Raw genomic sequence first — 20518 nt, forward strand, 5'->3', positions numbered from 1 at the left:
ATGCACTGCTCTGGAAAAGTCATCACAGCAGTCCAGCTGTGTTTTTTGAAACTTCTTTGCAGAAGGATGAGTGGACTGTGAGGCCAATGATGAGTGACAAGGGTTCCTCAACTCTACACTGCAGCCTGGACGCCATTCAGCCCAGGCCCTAGGGATCATTTGTTCCCATGGATCAGTGCTTGACAGTGTAATGAAATCCTGCATAGCTGGAACAATCAATTCTGGATTCAGCTCCTGCTCTTTAGTGGGCTGCATGATCATTGACAATGCTGCCTTTCCAGAAATTATTTGGCAGTTTCCTTTCATAGTCATTTGAAGCTTTTAAACTTCACATTTCAATTTGCTTTGCCTTAAGGAAAACCACTTCTGGTCCCAGTGCATACTGTAACCCTTTGACAGCAAAGTCCTCGTGGTTGCCAGCTTCTGATGGTATAGAAGAAACTGCATGGGAATGTCTTAATTAGGTTTTCTGATGGAAAAACTCTATGCCATGTGGCTGCATGTGTTTGCTTAGTTCTGGGTCTAGTCCTGGCCTAGTAAAGCCCAGGCAGGGTGGCATGTCGCAGGGAAAACTAGTCCGTGAGCTGATGAGGTTGCCATCAGCAGCAGAGTGAATGTGTCCTTTAGGGATTTCTCTGGAGACTAAATTAGGGACCTGCTCCATGCTGCAATATTCTCGTAGATCTTTCTAAAATAGCCTAGAAAAGGCAATGAAACTTCACATCTCCTTGCACAGCCACTGTTTCAATAGGGGCATTCTTGTCCCTCCTCCAAGCCATTGCTCCTGCACTCCAGAAACATGAACATCCACCAACAGGAATGCTGCATGCTCCTCCTGCTGCTGCTTCAGAGCCCTGGGAAGTCCTTGGCTTACAAAACTGGAGTTAGGTATTGCTTGGGTCTTGGCTCAGTTTTGTGGAAGTTTAGAAGGAAAAGAAAATCTGAGATAAGAAGCTTAGGATAATTGGATACATTGGCCCCTGTGCTAGCTTTCTACCTACTTTTTTTGCAGGATTGGCTTCTCATCCCCAAATGAGTGACTGGGAAGTAGTCACCCCCCGAGCTCTTGCTTTGAACTTCTGGAGCACATCAGTCTCCAAGGAATTATCATGCAAAGAGTAGAGAAACACACACAAGTCCTAGTCTCCTTTTTTGCTGCAAGGAGTCTAAGTTAAACCTATCAAAAGACTCTTAAAATTACTAAGAATTTATTTAAGAGGCTTTAGGAGTTATTAAGCTTATTTGAGGCTATTTTTACTGGTTTGTAAATAGCCACTGAAAAGGTCACAAGAATCTTCATTTTGTGTTGGGAGAAGACAGGTTGCAGAGCCACTCATCAGTCCAGGGAAACTGGGAATACACCAAGCATCTAAATGCCTGCTGTAGCCCTTTGCTTTGGTGTTTGCAGTGGCTGCTCTTCTGTGGAAAAGCTTAATACAGTTATTTGGCTGTCAAGGGAACTCTCTGGGGCTGAAAATGGGACATCATAGACTTGCCTGGGCCAGAAAAGCTCAGAGGTGCAGTACATGCTTTCTTCTTCTCCTGGCTCTTGGTAGGAGAAACAGTTCTGAAGTACTGAGGTTTTCAACATGAAGAGCATAGTATTTCCTGTGGGTTTTAAAAAATTGTCCATGGTGTGTTTTAGGTTCTTTCTTTGTTTTGTGCCTTAGAGGGTTTTAGTTTTGTAATTCTTTTGCACTCTGTTTCAAGCTGTTGTTGACATGTTATTTGGACTAATATGAAATTTGTCTAAGACTCATAATTAGGTAACTACGTACCAGGAGTCCTTTCTAACTAGATGCTCAGCTGCAGAGCACTGTGATAGCAGGGTGCCCCTGGTGCTCCCTGTTTCCTGACTTTTCCACATGAGAAACCATGCTATGAGAACCTACTTGCAATCCAGGTCACTTACAACAGTTAAGATGTGCAGGTATATGCATGTGTTTTCCCTGAAATATAAAGGTGAAAGGATCTGCATGGATATCTGGTGATTGATGAAACCTTCACTATTCAAAAAGATCCAAAAGATGCATTGCCTCGTGCCCTGCTTGTCCACATTAACTATATTTACTAGCAAAGAGACACAAACTTCCAAGAGGAGTAAAACTTTCCAAAAGTAAGGCCATTGTATTGTACTGGCAGGTTGAACTTGCAGTTTGGATGTAAGAGATACTAAACTTCTACGATTATAAGACGGGATTAGGCTGCAATGAAATGGCCCTATAAGATTGACAGAGTCACACTCAAGAGCCAAGCAGCTGGTAAATTTGTTGGTTTAGATTTTCACTGCAGAGTCATCTCTGCCTTGCCACATATCTGTGTCTCTGCTGGAGTGCCTGGAAAGTTTTGTTCATGGCTTTAAAGCTACTGCTCTGGGGAAGGATGGTCTTTTTTAGCATCCTCAGGCTTGAACTTGGGTTCACTCATATCCTAAGGAGCCACTGGTTAGGTAGTATTAATAAATGAAGGGCTAACTGTTGCATTGAAAGCTTTCAGTTTCTCCTTAATTGCTGTACAATCAATTAATCTGTGCCTTGAGGAAAACTTTACTAAAGCAGGAGGGATAGATATGGAGTAAGATAGGCTTATCAATCCTTTTTCCTTTGAAATAACCTTGGTAAGGGGTGTGTACTATGCAGTCCAGCTTCAGAAATTATCACACTATTATTTAATGCAATCACAGAGTTGTATGTTAGTCATGAAAGAGAAGAGAATAAAGGAAGAGACGTAAGAGGTGAGATTTTGAAAATCAGGATGTCACTGAGAGGAGAACAATGAGGGGTTGTGAGGGCTGTAGGTAATTTTGCGCTAGAAATGGTGGAACAGGATAGGTGCAGGGCAGGTGTCACCATCATATTTTCTGAAAAATCTCTTAGCCCAGGATTCTTCTCCTGGGAAGCTGAGAAGCCTCAGAGAAAAAGGAAAACAATAATTATCTGATTTGCTTCTTCTGTGTTTGGCTGCTTTGGAATGTGTTTGGACATTGTCTATCCAACAGGTGATTGTTTCATTGGTTTCTGCTGTGAATCGTTTTGACTTATTGGCCAACTGGGGCCAAGATGTATTGGACTCTGGAGAGAGAGTCATGAGTTTTCATAAGTATCTTTCTAGCCTTCTGTTTGTATCCTTTCTGTATTCTTTAGTATAGTTTAGTTTAGTATTCTTTTATATAATATAGATCATAAAATAATAAATTAGCCTTCTAAGAACATGGAGTCAGATTCATCATTCCTTCCCTCGTTGAGGGTCCCAGAAAATACAACAGGCAGGTATATATGAGACGAATGGAAAAGGGATCAGAGGGATAATGTGGTCCTGGGCCTTGGTCACCTTGTCCTGCTGAGCATCTACTGTCTCTATCTGTACATATTTTCTTTTCACATGAACATTTTCATTATTCATCCAAAAAGGACTGTGGGCAAGAAATGCAAACGTGGGATCTTTGCCCCCCGGTTTCAGATGATCCAGTATACAACTGTGAGTGTTTTATGAACCTTCACCTTTACCTGAGGACAATGTGGGAGGGAGCCCCAATCCATACTGCAGGTGCTATGGATCTTGCCCACAGGATCATGCCCAGGAAGATCAAAATCACAGTTTGAAGTTCACACCTGCAAAATGCATCTCCACATGATGGCACTGGGTACATTTGATGTGGAAGAATTAATGTTTTGCTAATCTAGCAGGTTTTCTCCTCAGGAGATACTGGCAATTCTTTACTGATGAGACATGACAGTGAGAAGAGTTACTTTATCTCTGTGTTATGGTTTCTTTCCTTCCTATAGCAAAGGTGATATCTTCTCAGAATATTTCTCTTAGTGGTAAAACTTCATAAATGGTTATGACATGCCTTGAATGTTAAGAGGTGCTAGCACTGCAATATGCTGAATTTATTGATAAGCTGCACAGCATTCTCAGCCATGTTGCTAATCACAGAATCAGAGAATATTCTGAACTGACAGGGACTCACAAGAATCATCGAGTCCAGCTCCTGGCCCTGCACAGAACACCCCAAGGGTCACACCATGTGCCTGAGAGTGTTCTTAAAACACTTCTTGAACTCTGTCAGGCTTGGTGCTGTGACCACTGCCCTGGGGAGCCTGTTCCAATGCCCAACAACCCTCTGGGTGAAAAACCTCTTTTTAATACCCGGTCTAAACCTCCCCTGACACAATTTCAGGCCATTTCCTCAGGTCCATTCACACAGAAGATATCAGTGCCTGCCCCTCTGCTTGCCTTGACAAGGAAGTTGTAACTGCACTATGTCCCCCCTCAGTCTCCTCCAGGATCTGAGGTAGTTCTTGAAGTCACAAAAAAGAACCTGGAGTGTGTGTGGTGCCTTAGTGTTCTAGTCATCTTCAGATGCCAAGGGAGTGAAATGACAACCCCATTAAAGGTCTGAGATTTGAGTAGTGTTACTGGAAACAAGGGCAGCTGCCAACTTTTTAAAGGTCTGCAGATAAAGTGCAGCACAGAGCTGTTGGCTGCTCTTTTCACAGCTGTGAAGAAGCCCTGGCTGGGAACCTGATCCTGCTTCACTTCGTGCTCAGTCCCTCTGCAATCTGACTCCACCGCAGCAAGTGCACTCTGATTTTAACCCTTAGGAGCAAGCCACTGCTCCCCTGAGTTAGCTGTGGTTTTACACAGCAACTCCACTGAACTGAGTACAAGACTGCCAGGTAGCTCAGGCTTAAATCAGGGCAGGGGAGGGGTGGAAGCACAGCTGACCTATGCTCTGCTCTGTCAGTGCCCAGGCTGGATTTTGTAGCCTAAAAGAAGACATATTTGTTGAATGGAAATGCAATCTAAGCTAATTGATGTACCAGCAAAACACAAAACAAGACCAACTTGTGCTAGGATGGGGGAAGTGGAAACAAATGGACTTTTTATAGTTCAGGGCAGTAGTTAGTGCACTAAGGAAAGCATCAGTAGTATAACATTGGGCTACGATTGAAACTGGTTGCATACAGAATATGGGAGATCAAACTCATACCTTGCATATAAAACCTCTGTTTTATTTACATCAGTAAAAAATAAATGTTTAAATCGAGTCTGGTCTTATAAAACAACTGTATTCCAGAAATGTTGTATTTGTGAAAAAATTGAACTGTTGACCGAAAACCTGTTAAAAAATTAATTTTTTTGTAAAAAGTGAAGAGGCAAACTATCATTTCCTGCATACTAGAGTTACTCTCAATTTCATGCTTGCAACACAAATCAAAAGTAAACACCTTTTTTACAAGAGTCCTGTACATTACTGGGCTAAAGAGAACCTCTTAACTACATGTAATCATGAGTTCACATTACAAACTTGCAGATCACTCCCGCAGAACCTGTGTCTTGCGTACAATGCCCAGTTTGCTGCAGCATCCTTTGGGCAGCATGGGAATCCTTCAGCAGCTACAGTCTTCAGGTGGGACTGTGTTTGCAAGGAGCCTCCTGATGACCACAGCCTCAGTCTGAGCCAGGAGGGAGGGATGAAGTCCAGGATGGCAGCTCATGTACGCATCCTCAAGGGAGCCTCGATTTGGGCAAAGATGCTTTGGCTGACTCCATGTCCAGAGAGCACATGTGGGAGGAGGTTTCCAGCTTGACTGCTGAAGTGTTGTCCCTTGTGCTGCTGTAGCAGAATCTCTTGCTTGAGGGATGTAAATATTTTCTCTAATATTTTCTCTTATTCCCCATCAGGGGTGCTGGGAAGTTCCAGCATGAAGCCATAAAGAGATGAACTGATTGCAGCAGCTGAGGAGAAGCTGTCCTCCCACTCTGCTCTGTTTTCCTCTGCAAAGCTGCATTCAGGCATGCAAAGTGCCAGTTTCCTGCTGTCATGTTTCTGGTTTGCTTCTCTTCTGGGGGGTTACTGCCAGCAGAACAAACCAACCCAAACTGCATGCAAAAATGCATTTATATTCTTACTCAGGAGGGAGAGAACTGCACTTCTGATGAGGGGAGGACTGACTTGCAGAGCTTACACTGCTGCTGAGCTTTGCCGTGTCTCCCTGGGGATTTTCCAGCTTGGCAGGGGATGGTGCATCTGCCTGTGTGATTGATTACACAGTGGATTGGTTGACATCTCTATGGCTATGGCTGCCTGGCCTCTTTAAGCTCACAAACCCCTGACCATCCAAAGCATCTATTCACTGCTTGCCTATACTCAAACGCCCACTTTAAACATAATAATTAAGGTTTCCTTGTGTCTGTGGTGCAAAATGGCACTGTACTTGGTGAAAGATGCTTGTGGTTAAGGCACAGGACTAGAACTCAGGAGTTCAGTACCCAGAGTAACCCTTGCACTGGAGAAGGGGAAGCTCCCAACAAGAAGGTGGGCAGAAAGGGTAAAAATGCTGTGTGAAGGTGAAGTTCCCAGACACCATCTTGATGAACACTGTAGGAAAAAAAATTAAACTATTCCTAACAAAGTTTGGTACAAATGGCTTTTTTTTTTTAATTCTGGATCTTATTCTGCACTAAAGTTGTAGATGAAATGTCAAATGAAACTAAAACTACATTACTTAAAAGCTACATCTTAACCATGATGACATATTAGTTGGGTGAGGAAGATCCAGTAATTTTTGAGACTGTAGTGAATGCTGTAAAATCTTAGGATTAATTGACTGTAAATAACTTGTGTTTTTATTAACAAGAATCTATCTAGACTATCCAGTGAAATTACAATGAATACCCTCAAACTGCATAAATCAGAAAAATAATATGAAACTTTTCCAGGGAGAACAGGATTCTCTGTGGTGCCATTTTTTCCTTTTGCAAAAGAAAAACCAAAAAAACAAACCCAAGCAAAAGCTCCAAATGTGTCCTTAGATGCTTTGTGAATTATAATGTTGTTTGATCAGGCGATTGCAAAACTACTCTAATCAGGATTAAGCCCTGTACCCTGGAAACTAGAGGCGATAAGATTATCTGGTAATCAAAGGTGATTTAGAAGATCAAAGGCTTTTTTGAGGGAGTAATATCCCTAATTTTTTTCCTTCAAAATGGGTTGCTTTGTGTTATTCTCTCCCTTCATGTAGATAAACACCTAGGGTCAAAATGTGGCTTTGCTGAATGGATGTTTAATTGCAGTAACACTCAATTGGTTCAGGGTTTTACCTCCTTCAGGGGAAAGTCACAACAGCCCTTTTTACACAGACTGTGATGCCTACTGAATAAATAGCGTGCTGAATAATGATAATTTGTGTTAGCTTTTAAAAAATCTTTTGTCTAAACTGGGGCAAAAAGGACTTGGCTATAGGTCCTGTCTTCATCAACCAAATTTGCCTCAGACTCACCCAGCTACAAAGTGTTTCTTTTGCTCCATGTGGATCTCTGAGCAAAACCACGGCATGAAAGGAGAAGCAGCTGGCTGGTATTTCGTTTGATTGTTGAGCCCAGTTTGGGGATTTTGATGCATCATGCATTTTGATGCAATGCCATCGTACAGTTTCCTTGCAAGAGAAGATGAAGCTGTGTTCTGGAGGCTTGGCTAAGGCTGTTTCCTCCCTCTGGGGTCTCTGGCCTTGCTCTTGCCTCTGCCCCTGGGGGTGCTCCTGCTGTCAGTCCCTCTGCAGCCCCTGGCCCACGACGTAGAGCTCGGGGTGGGAAGCAGATCTGTTGGACTCTCTGCTTTCAGCAGCGCCAGAGCTGTTCCAAGAGTCACCTGCTTTTCTAGGGCTCTTCTCCAAGCTGCAGAAGGAAAGATGCTTAAGAGGCTAATGAATCATGACTTTTTAAAACAGCACTGATTAGAGCATGTTAACCCAGGAAGCACAGAAGCTGCACGACACCCTGTCATTCCCCACACCCTGTCATTCCTCCTCCCCTCCTGAACACGCTCTCTTGATGTGCACCATCCAGATTTTACTCCTGTCCTGCCAAATGCACTGTACTCTTCCCTCCCAGACCTCTCTTGGGAAGAAAACATTTTGTATATTTAACAGGGGATCGGTGTGAGCCTGGGTTTCCCTGCAGATAGGGGCAGATTTGAGTGAAAAGTCTAGTTTCAGGCTGCTGAAGGAAAGGAAAGGTCTTACCTCTGATGTGCATCTGCCTAGCCTGGTTACAGTGATTTCTGAGTACACCAGCATGACTGTGGGAGGGGAATTATGCTCTTATAAATCTGCTACTCTCACTCTGCTGACAGAAGCACTGAGACACAGACAGTATAAATTATGTTCTTGAGGTTGCTGTGGCACTCTCTAGGGGTACAGGGACTTTATGTATCAAGACTGACCATAGCAGTGGATCTAGTCATGGGTATCTCACGCCCTGTGCCTTCCTGCTGCAGTGTGTGAAGTGTGCTCTGTGTTGCTGCAGCTCATTCATGTCATTTAAGCTCAACATGGGGAAATATTTCAGAACTATCTGGGAATCATGACTGTATTTTAAGTGTATAAACTGCTAAACTGAATGAGCTTTCAACTACAGACAAGCTGTTATGTTCCTACTCTTAACTGCTAGGACTTTAATGATTTGAACTGCTAAATGAAGAGATTTGTGATACATGTCCAGTCATGAAACTAATCCAGATTCAAATATCCCCCAGTTGCAGAAGGGCTCATTTGGGCTATTTGCTTTGAGCCCGATTCAGTTAACCCAGTCCATTCCCAACCTCTCACTGAACAGTAAGTTAAAGACAGTGGCATTTTATCTTCTCTCTCTGCTCTACCACTTAGGAGAGGAACAGTCTTGAAGAAATACTATTTTGTTAAGGTGCATACACAGAAAGTGTGCTACAGATTAACAGAATTTCTATGAGCAGAGCAATTGTACATGTTGTGCCTTACTGAGATGCCAATAATTGCTGATTGCTGACAAATGACCAAGCTTAGAAATCAGCCAAGTTATCTCAGTCTATCCAACCACAGGCTGGTCAAATGGGAACCAGTTGAACTGACTTGAGAACTGAAGTTCTTGTCAGGTGAGATCCAAGATTAAAAGAAAAGCTCCAGCTCCAGCCCTAGTTAGGGCTACTAATGTTTTAAATTCTGATATTCCTTATAACATGGGATGGGCAGAAAACATACTTGGAAAAAGTGGGTTTTGCCTCCTAGGAGAGCAATGAGTGTGCAGGAGACACACAAAGCTGTGCACAACGCTGACATTTAATGCCCATCAATGCCAGCTTGCAAAATAAGACGGAAGTTGGCTCTTTTCTTTGTCTATTTCTGCTAAAAGGGGGTGTGTGGGAGAGGCAACTCAGCTGCCTCTTTTTGCTTGTACAAGTTCTGCCAGGTTATCTTTGGCAACCTACTTCTCATCAAATGGATGTTTTAATTTGGTACGGGAAAAGTGGTGGGATTTATCTCTTATATCCCTGAGTTTGTGAGCATGGGAGAAACTGGATAACCCACTGGTCTTCAGAATGTTTTTCCTATGAAGGATTGACAGTATCTCAGGTTTGACTCTGTGTTCTCACCCTTCTACTAATGAAGCTGCTAATAACACAGACAAATAACACAGGAAAACACCACACAGACCAAAAAAAAGGCATTGTTACATTTGGAAAGAAGAGGTAAAGCAAGGGGAGGAATGAAGGAAAGGAGACTGCCAGCTGTGTGATAATGGCTTGTAAATTTGAGACCAGATGCAAACATTGCTGGAATAAGGACGTTTAGGTTTAGGTTTAGACATTTTGAGATTTTCCTCTGTCAGCTGGATGAATTACAAAGCAAAGAAAGTCCTGGCTGGTTAATGAACTTGGAGGAGAAGGATGGATCAGAGTGTGGTGCTTTGTCTATTGAGGCACCTGCTAAAAGAGCAGGGCTCAGCATCTGCACAGGGTGATGTGGTGCTCACAGCTGTGGCAACCACCCCAGTCCCGAGCAGGAGGAGAGGACCTGCAGTGATGTGAAGAGCTCTCAGAGCTTTCTCCCCGTGTTCATTCCTAAAATGGTCCTTCTCTGCCCATCAGCCCTTTGGCTGTGATGTTCATTTTAGGCCATTCAATGCAAGGTCCATAAAATTTACTCCAGGCAGCTTATTTTGGGTGTAAGAAAATACACAGTTGTGTATTGCATCTTAAATCAGTGTGTGTGGTAATTAATGGTCCAAATTTCCCTTTTGCTTATGTTGATATAAATTTGGCATAACTGACTAATACTATTGTTGGTGTTCATTGGGATAAATGATAAGCTGATTTTGACCCAGGATATATTTAGTTCTTCCAAAATACTTGCAGATCATAACACTAGGATATATGACTTCCTTCACGAAAGGGATGATTTTATTTACAGTGAGTAGTTTTGTATTACTCACTATACTCTGACAGACTATGATAGAAAAATAATACACCCCATTGAAGTATAAATTAGCTAGCAGTTTATAATAAAGAAGTAAAATGCATCCATAAAACTGCCTGGGCTTTTGTCTTGCAAGGTTTTACATAAAAACTCTTTTGAAAACATTTATTTCTGCTGGCAGGCACTGGAGTAGACAAAGCAGACTTTGCACAGTACATAGAAATAACAGAAAACCCAGCAGCACTGCACAGGAATTTTAGGAAACATTCAACTGTCAGACTACAATGCAATATTAGAACTGGGAATGCAAAATGGTTTGCATTTCCCAGTGTTTTTACATGTTTTGTTCAGCACATTCCTCTACTGCCAGCATGGGATACTCAGTCCTTATTCTGTCTTTGGGGTGGGAACGCCTGGAAATCTGTCCTCAGTGCCCATGACTGTCCCTGTGCTCACAGTGCCCTGAGTGCATGTGCACCTACAGGTGCAATTTCATCCTGTTGGGGTTGATCTTGCAATCCCTAATTCCCCCTCAAGGGAATGAGTCATGTGACTGCAGCTCTTCTGGGGCAAGAGCAAAAATACTGCTCATGTGTGGAAAGGTTACCAGAGAAGCTTAAAGCTTAATTGACTTACACATCCTAAGATGTTAAGAAACTAGAATAACAGCACTGTACTTCCAGGCTGTTACACATCTTTGAGTATTCTCAAATATCCACTTCTATTTACTGGCTGGTTTTATGATTTTTTTTTTTTTCTTTAGGGGATAGACAAAATTTAAAGCTAAGCCCAGTTTTGTACGAACAGGCCACCATTTTTTGCAAACATGGAACTGGCATGTGTTGATGTTTAGATTTCTTTTTCAGAGCAATGAATCTCCAGTAGCCATTGGAAGATTTTGAAAACTGGGCTTGGGTGGTTGCAAGCAAACTTGACATCAGCACCTAGATCTGAAAGTGTGCACGAGAAGCTCAAAATGCCAGCCTGTAATTTTGTCCACACAGATCCTTGCGTATATATTATGTCTCTCATTCTTGCCAGCTGAATTGAAACATTCTCCCACAGCTTTCAGATGAACAGTTTATACTGGATAAGAAGCTGATGATAGAACAACACCCCTCCCTCCTCTTGGCTCATGCGTATCTTCTCATAAATATTTATGTTTATAACCTGAAGGCTACTTCAGAGCTTTTTAGGAATTGAAAGTGGATGCCCTTAGCCCCCACACAAAAATGGGGAGTTCAGTGCCATGAAACCAACACTGAACTTTCCTTGGGGTGCATGTCACAGCTTATATGTAAGGGTAAGTCTTGAGCAAGCCATGGAAAGTTAACTCTTCCCTCCATTCAGACTGGCAGTCTACTGAAATCTGAGGCAAGAAAATAGATTATTTCAGTTGGAAGGGACTGACAATGATCATACAGTGCTATCCTTGCCCAGCCATCTTTTCTGCACATGGACAGGACACCCTTCTGGGAAACCTCTTAACAACTTTAAATTCCCACCAGAAGTTTAGATAGCAAACACGGGTGCTATAGGTCTGCTTTTCTGGCATGAAGTTCCTTACCTTGCCTGGTGAAGTGCAGGCTCACTGCCAGCTGTTAGAGGAGCTGGGAGATGAGGCTGGGCCCCTGGGCGGCGGTCGGAGAAACTTCTCCTCACGAACGGCTGAGGATTGCTGGTGCTCAGGGACAGCTTCCTGGGATGGTCACCAGGCTGCCGGAACAGCAGGCTGCTCTTCTGGGAGTGTGCTGCAGCTTCAGGCTGGCTGGTCCCCTCAGCAGGGCACTTGCTGGGTACCACTGGAGGTCTGGCTTCGAATAAGGAAGAGGTGGCTGGGCAAAATATGGAGCGGACATTGCTGCCCCTCTTGGAGGAGGAGAGTTGGTGATTGTCCCCAGCATCCAGCCCAGCTCTTGGCCCCTTGTAGGAGGGAGATGGGGAGGCTGGTGGGGAGGGGGTGGTGGGGAATGGAGTGGGGGAGCCTGCCAGCCGCTGTGCTGTTGGTGAGCTTTGCCTGTGCCCCACAGGAGGGCTGAGTGGTTTTCGCTGCGGTGGTGGAGAGGGTAGCTTCTTCTGCAAAGGTGGGCTGGGCACCCTGGGGCTGGAGGGGGGACTGGGTTTCCTCTGCAGGGTGGGTGAGCTCGGTTGTGTGCTGCTGAAAGCCTGCAGAGAATGTCTGTGATGCGCTGGGGGGCTGAAAAGCCGTTTCTCAGTTGGTGAAGAAGGAGCAGTTCTCGATGGGGAGACCCTCCTGGTGAACAGTGAGCCCTTTTCGCTGCTCCGGAGCGGATCGGGAGAGCCGTGCTTCTGGCGTGGCAATGAAGGCGCAGGTGGGTTGGGCCCCTTGCTCTCTGAGCTGCTGCTGTGCGGGTTTGAAACCCCACTGGGGTTCTGAAGGGGAATAATTTTATGGGTTTGCTTGTATAAATCCGCGGCCTCTTTCCTCTGGGTTTCTAATATCTCCTCCTGGCTGGGGATGCGCACATTGGTGGGGTTCAGCTCCAGGGAGTACCTGTGCAGTTTCTCATCCCCTGACCTGGTACTCCTTAGACCTTTATTAGTCACCGCACTGGGGCCGCTGATATTTTTGCTTGGCAGTAAGTCGATGGACTGAAGGGAGGCTTTCATTTTTGGGGAAACTTGTGATCTCTTAGCAGCATGCAATTCTGGTTTGGTGGTCTTTTTGGCATCTTCCAGAGAGCTTCTTTCTATTCTTGCAGCTTCTTCCGGCTCGGATAAATTTTCAGAAGAAGTGTCCATTAACATCTCAGGTGGTGGTGGTGGCAGGTTCTCAGTGTCTTCATCGGTCTCTTCCTTTATGTCCTTCTTGCTTAATTCTGCAGGTGGTGCAGGAAGAAAGGCATTTGGAAAGCTAGAAGAAACATCATTGGTGTTTGTGTCTTCTACTGGCGAAATACGATGCTTAAGATTTAAAGGTGCCAGGCCTCTCTGAAAGGGAGTAGTGGGTGGCATGACTGGAAGTCCAAATTTTCTGATGCACTTTATTGGTCCTAAGGATCTTAGAGGTTTGGCTTTTGCAAGATCATCAGTAGGACTGAAGGTTTCAATCAGTTTTTTGACAGATTGCCGGGGGGTACAGCTGCTGCCACTCAACATTTGTGCTCCAGGAGGGTCATTTTCTTTGCCTCCTGATGTCTCCTGGGTAGGCACAGTAGCTCTTACAGGCTTCCTGACTCTCTTTTCATTCAGCAGAAGGACAGGATTTTGATCAGATGTGAACAAAGGGACTTTATCCTGGTTAGGCAGGATGCTGAAATTTTTTGAGAGGCCTGCCTTCAGCTTGCGGGAGGACCTAGATGTAATTTGATCATCCTGCAAATAAGGTGCTGTTCTTGATTTCCAAAGCTCCAGGTTGTTGGCTATATCCTTTCCATACAATATTTCCAGCCTTTTGCTGAGCTCTTTTTGAGTCCTCTGAAGCTCCAGGAGAGTCGGGTCCTCTGCCTGGCTTCTGAGAGACTCCTCTGACCTGGACCGTCGTTGTTTCCCAGACCTTCTCTGTCTGCCTGTTGCTGTACTGGGCCTCTTTGCTAGGACTGCTCTTCCGCTCTCATCCTCTATCCACTCTTTACGCCCGGATTTAGCTGGGACGAACTTGATTTTTTCACTGATGGCATCTTTCATCTTCAAAATGATTTCTTCTGTATCTACATTCTCTGTCCTTTTGATGGACTGCCTTTGAATGTTATCAGTGAGCGCAGGTGAAGACTGGGACCTCGGCAGAGCATCCTTCCCCATTTCTGATAAACTTGTGTTGTCATCATCGTCCCCCAGCGTGCTCTCTTCTTCATCATCATCATCATCCTCATCCGAAGGAAAATCTGTTGATTCACAGATTTTGAAATGTTCACCTTCCTGAGTAGAATCAGACTGCAAGGAGTTGTGGCTTTTGCTCAAACTTGCATACCGGGGCATGGTAGAAGTGCCTTCTGTTACTCCACCCTGACAAGAAGTTGGTTCCCTACTTTGCATGGATGAATGAAACATGTCTTTAAAATGCCTTCCAAGAGCATAGCCATGGGATGCAGCTGTGCCCATGCTCACACGCTCCGCGGTTCCGGCATGCTTTCGGGATGGATGTCCATGTGCACAGGAGTCACCTGGCTGTGCTCCATGCTGGCTGAGAGCACTGAACTCTTTGAGGGATTCGCTGTCCACACCAATGCCACTGTCCTCAGAACAGAGAGTCCTGTCATCACCGTGGCACTGAGAGGGTCCCACAGTGGAGGCTTCAAGCAGCTTTACCGTCCGTAGCAGGTGCTCATCAAAGCTTTGCTTTGCTTTTAGTTTGCCTTCCAAGTTGCTTGCAGCCGACTGCAGGTAGCTGCATGTCTCCTGCAGGGCGTTGGACGTGAGGGAGGCCAGCATCCCACTCACCAACAGCATTTTGTTCACCGTGTACTGCAGTAGCTGTTGCAGAAGATCAGGGTGCTCCTTCAAATCGTCCTTTTCTGCCGGCCATGCCAGATTCCCACCCACATCTTTGAGAAGATTTTCCCCATCGTTGGCAATTTCTTCCAAGAGCTGGTTGATTTCATCAAAGCGAAGCACAAGGAAGCTGATCATCTGCTGCAGGAAGAGCTGAGTTTGGGTGGCCTGGTTGGCCATGTGCAGAATAGTTTCATATTTGGAGAGGTTGGGGTGTAAGTAGGCGTACGCACTCTGGTGAGCCTTGACGAGCAGCTCTGGGAAGTCTACCTTCTTCTCTGTCTCACACGGGGCCAGAATGGACTTTTCCTTACTTTTGTTGGGTTGACCTTGCTTTGCCAGCTTATGGGTTTTTTTCTTCTTTCCTTTCTTTGGGATTTGCTTTGCATTGCTTTCATTCTTGTCATCCCAGATGAAAGCTGATGCTTCTGATTCGCAGGAGGTTTGCTTTCTGATCTCTATGGACTCAGTGATGTGCTTTTGAGACTCAATCAGTTCAGACATGACGACTTCAGCATCTGTGGCTCTCCTCTCAATTTTCTTGTCTTCCCTGGAAATCTGGGAATCTGAATAAGTCTTGGAAGACAACTGCACATTATCATTTTTGTCCAGCTCTGACAGTCTATCCTCCTCCTCTTCTTCCAGGTAGTCCTTCCTCTGAATCCCATACTCATCAATATTGTAGCAAGATGAACCTTTAACCAGCAGAGGGATTCCCTTATCTCTCGAATCAATCGGCAAAACACTTTTGGGTTTATTCAAAGCCTTAAGACCACTTCTTGCAGCAGAACTATCAGTCTCACTGCGAGAAGGTGTGCAGCCCATCTTTCTTCGTCTTTATTTTTGATCAAAAATCCAGAACACACGTAAAAATCAAACTCACTGTGTCATCCTGAGCTGCAGACTGGCCTGTGTCTCAGGAGTTTTCCATCATGGTCCCAGTTTTGTTGTCAGTTTCCTTTGTTGTTCACCTTAAAATCCCATGTGCTTATTGCATAGGATCTGCTCTTGAAGTTGTGCCCTGTTCCATTGTACGTTTTCCCACTTGGGTTTTCTTCTTTGATTCAAAAAAAGGAGTGTGAGAACTCGGCTGGATTTAGAGCTAATGGATTAAGAGCACTTGCGTACCTCACTTCTGCCCTGACAGATGTCCTCTGCAAATAAGATTTTAAGCTCATTAGGGTAAGCAGGCTCTAGCCAGTCAGCACCAGTGCTGTATTTATAAAGGCAGATTTTTTTTTTATTCTGTGTATTGGGGAGCAGAAGGACTTGGTACCTGTCTCTGCTTTTTTCCCCTTGTTGCAGAAACATAACATAGAACTGAATGCAGAGATCCAAAGGAAGAGGCTGCATTTTGAAGCCTTTTTGAAAGGAAACTATCTGAACATGGCATGTAAGCATCATTAGATACTCCTTAACTAAGAAAAGGGTGACCTTGACCACGGATGTACCCACTGGAGAGTAAAGACAGGAAATCAAATGGGTCAGAAATGCCTGTTAAGACTTCTGTGTTGAGAATCTTCAAAATTTCCCCCTACTTGCAAGTGACAAGCTGTTTACTTTTTCCTTCTAAGACTTCCAAATGAGATTTTGCAGGTTTTTTTCCTCCCTCTCAGATGATCATTCTTGTAATTTTTTTTCCTTTCTAGATAGTTTCCCAACCTGAAAATCCTAACTGCACAACAACAGTATTTGAATTAAGGAATTCAGTAAAATAAGTTTTGCACATCTTGTTGAGACAGCATCTTAATCTAGTGGATCCAAACTGTTTATTTTCAAATTAAAATTAAAAATCAAATGAAAATTCATTTTTTCCTTTGTCTGAGTGTCTTGGGATAAAATTTGAACTCCCAAGAGTGACTTGCTTACCTTTATTTCTTTTTCATTTGCCAGGGCTTAGTTCTCTTAAATGCAAGGCTTTATGGGCCAGGACTCTAAGAAAGAAAAAAACTAAGACATTTAAACAATATAGACCCATATCTGAAAAAGAAAAGGGAAGGGAAGGGAAGGGAAGGGAAGGGAAGGGAAGGGAAGGGAAGGGAAGGGAAATAAAAACCTGTTTGAATCACCTCTAAGGTCAGGATGGTATAATACTACTCTGAAGGAGAAACTAGGGAAGCCAAAGTTGGAATTGGATGAGGCAGAAGATACTTGTCTTTTCCAAGTATTTATTTGTGAAGGGTGGCATGTGGAAGCAACCACCCCCAACCTTCCTCTTCACCACTCAGACTGGTCAAAATGGATTTGTTTTTTCATTTCCAGACACAGCTTTTGTCCTGAAGGTGGCCCTTCCTCGGTGTTGCAGGGGTCACAGACAACAATGACCAACTCAAACGCTGACTAGAAGTCTACAGCTCCTCTCTAGCAATTTCCACCTGCATGGTCATGTGTGTCTTGCCCAGTTCCCACAAATCTTTACATGCTGCCCAGCCTATGAAACATTCTCAGACTTTAAGTAACTGCTTACATGATTGATTCCTGGACTGCAATCTGAGAGGGAAGCTGTCATTCTCTGTAGCCCTATTGTTGAAATCTTTTTATCTTTTCAGCAGAGGCAGCAAAATTACCTTATTTTACTGGGAAGAAGGCACTACAGTGATTCCCAGGAAGATTGTTAATTTCTCCAAAGTAATTTTTCAGGAACACATACCTTGTGCTGAATGTACATGATGACATAGCCATTTCCCACAAGGTTTTTCTGGGAAGCATCAGGTAATAACCTCCTGACTCTGCTTCTGGCCAGTCATTCAGCTCAGACTCTGGCTGCTTCTGTGTCTCACCACAATGTGTGTTCTGCAGAACCGTCCCGACACGTTCTGTATTCCCTTTTGGACATGTATCTAATGGGTTCAAAGTGGGGAAGTGGGGAAGATTTAGGCAGCTGCTTCATCCTGGGGTTGCTAATGGTCAGGATGCTGTAGCCCTCCATGGTTAGCCTAGGAAAACTCAGGAGATCAGGGAAATAGCCTTTTTGCCCTTCTGCTGCTTCCAGTGTGACTTGAGAGACATCTCTATGTAACTGCTTAATATTTATGCTTTGAAATCTCTGGTGCCTTTTTTTCACAAAGCAGCTCCAGCAGCTCCATTGCTCACACTGGGGATTTTGACAATTAACTCTTTGTGAGTTGGTGTTACTATTCAGGAAGTTCTTTTCCTTCCCTTTGATCTGTCACGTTACTTTTTGTTTGAATTTTTCTTCTACTTATTTTCACGGCATGCATTAACATTTTACAGGAAAAAAATGTATGGTTAAGAACTGCAGAATCCTGGTTTATTATTCTGAATTATGCAGTCCTTTATTATTTTAAATATTATTAGTAAACAATACACATTTTATTATTTATTTATTACTAAATAAAGATCCAGGCTCATTGAAAATGTGTTTCCACAAGGAATCTGTTTTATCCTGGCTTTCATTACTATCTGCATGTTTATGCAATATTACTACTTAATGTTGCACCAGATTTATTAGCTTCCGTGAGATCTTTGATGTGCCTGTTTCCAAACACTTCTGTAGCTGCATTTTTCTTATCAATACTCTTATTACAAAGTAGGCATATATTTCTTTACACTTCTGAGGCACTTTCGAAAAATACCAATGATTTACCTCAGAAAAAATAGCAAGGAAAATACTTTATCTCATGATCATTCAACAAAAGAGAGGATAAAACAGGTAATGCTCATAAATGATCATGCCAGGTCTCAGAAATCTAAGGTTTGTATTTGTGGAAAAGAGCTCACTGAGGAATTATGGAGAACTTGAGTGATAACAACACTTTTGAAGAGCTATTTTACCCTTAAAGAAATGCCCTTTTTCTTCTTTTGTGTGAGCAAATTGAATACAACCAGGGAGCTGTTCATATTGCTGTCCTGGATAGCACTCAGTAAATAAGAAATAGTCTCTTTTTATTTCAGCTTCTCCTGCAGAGCTGACACCAGTTTGGGATATAGAGTAGGTTCTCTCCATTCTGTAGCCACTTGCAGAGATACATAGGAAGCTTCCTTTTCTTTCCCCTGTGGAAATCTGTTGACAATGGTAAAGAATAGGAGCACCATGGTTTGAAGGAAATGTAGTTGCAAATAATTGAATAGAACCAGTGTGTCTGTACAGAGCTTTTACCAGTGGTGATGATGCATATGGAAGACAAAATTCATCTTGATTCTGGGCCAGTGATGCACTTCTCAGAATTGGCTTTTTTTTTTGTTTTGTTTTGTTTTGTTTTGTTTTTTGTTTTGTTTAATTCTAAGCAAAGTGGTGCAGTCTGATTGCATGAGGCTATAAATGTGACCCCAATGCTTTCAAAAATCCGTTTTGCAAAACCATCTGGATTTTCAAAACAGCAGAAGAACAATTAAAATAAAGTTCTTGAAAACAGCTAGGAAACCAGCTTCCCTCTCCAGCAAAAATAATTTATAAAGGAATTAATGAAGGAAGAAATGGAAGTAGAAAACTGAAGAGAGTCATTCTGGGGGGTTTGCCTGCACAGGCCTGTTGCTACACTCAGGTGACCCAAAGGGGTCCAGAAGAATTGTGTGACTAGGGTCAGCAGTAGTTTTGTGCGATATATTTACATTTGTCTGTTATTTTTGGAAAGTGTGCTCTAGTCAGTTAATCAGAGTTTCTCTTTGCTAGGCATTCCATCAATATTTTAGGTGCTTGCTATCTGCCCCAGCCAATGCATTCACTGCTGGTTTCAGTGGGTAAGACAGTGACAGCCAAAAGATGAGAGTTAGGACAAAGAACTCTGTGAAACAGCATGAAGCTTTAGGCATGGATTTCCAGAGTTATGCAAATCTAGAAAATTAAAAGGAGAGAGTTCTTCTGGCCTTGGTGATTTTGACATTAGTTCTTATGAGTGAAAGCAGGTTTATGGTTGTGGAGCAATTTCAAGGCAAGTGAGCTCCTTTCAGGTGAGGGACTGGCAATTTAACTGGCTGGCAAGGGCTGCAGCACTTCCTAATGCAAGGTGGTAGTATTGATTTTGGATCTAGAAGTGAGGTCCTGGAATTTGTGTTCCTGAAAAATATCCCAAGATGCTACAGAAAAGAGTGCAGCTATTTAGCCTTATCCAGTTCCCAGTAGGTTTCCTTACCTAGAGCATCTCAGGCTTTCCCTGAAAACTGAGGTAAACACAGGAGTCCTCCTGGCTTTCTCTCAGAGAGTGTCTCTAACCACAGTGTGTGTGCACACGCACTGTCAGAACCCCCCTGCTGCCCTAAGCCTTGCTCCAGAGTGGCTCTACTGAAGCTGCAATACCTTCCCAAGCCGTTTTAATGATTGCCTCCCTCTGACACATCAATCTGTGGACATGAACTGGTTAGCAATGCTCCACTGCTGCCCAAAGAAGAGACAAGAAATTAAATAATGTTTCAGTTGAAACAGGCTTGCTGCTCACAAGCATAGTTTCCCTGTCTTCCTCCCGAGGTGGTCAGAGCTGGTGCAGCCCATTGTTTTGAGCTCTCCAGGTGTTCAGCAGCCTTGCTGCCCATGGCAGCACCAAATGACTCAGACAGGATGGGCTGAACAGGCTTTTTATTTTCATTCATATCCTGGCTTGGAGGAGTGGCTGAAAAAGACAATGTGCTAAGGTACAGAAAGTGGTTTAAATATGTATTCTTTTAAAATTTCCATTGCAGGGCCCAGAGGTGGAAATCCAGATAGGCAGGGGTTTTGTCAGGCAATGGCATCCAGCCTCCTCTGCAGCTGCAGCACTCAGGACTCACTTTGAGCTGAGATGTTTGGGGTTCTGCCATTGCTGGCCTGATCAGAAGGATCTTCTAGAAACAGCAACACTTTGTTAGGTCCTTGCTTTCATTTTCTAGCATGAAAA

General features: G+C 43.6%; 1 protein-coding gene across 1 annotated transcript; it reads right to left on the reverse strand.

The window, feature by feature from the left end:
* Positions 1-4998: 4998 nt before the first annotated feature.
* PCARE (photoreceptor cilium actin regulator) lies at positions 4999-15801 on the reverse strand. Its single transcript, XM_038131014.1, has 2 exons — positions 11803-15801; positions 4999-7680 (listed from the first exon to the last, which is right to left on the reverse strand). The coding sequence occupies exons 1-2, from the start codon at positions 15510-15512 to the stop codon at positions 7551-7553; spliced, it is 3840 nt and encodes a 1279-aa protein (XP_037986942.1). The 5' UTR covers positions 15513-15801; the 3' UTR covers positions 4999-7550.
* Positions 15802-20518: the final 4717 nt, after the last annotated feature.

Source organism: Motacilla alba, chromosome 3, assembly GCF_015832195.1.
Source record: "Motacilla alba alba isolate MOTALB_02 chromosome 3, Motacilla_alba_V1.0_pri, whole genome shotgun sequence".
Taxonomy (NCBI): Eukaryota; Metazoa; Chordata; class Aves; order Passeriformes; family Motacillidae; genus Motacilla; species Motacilla alba.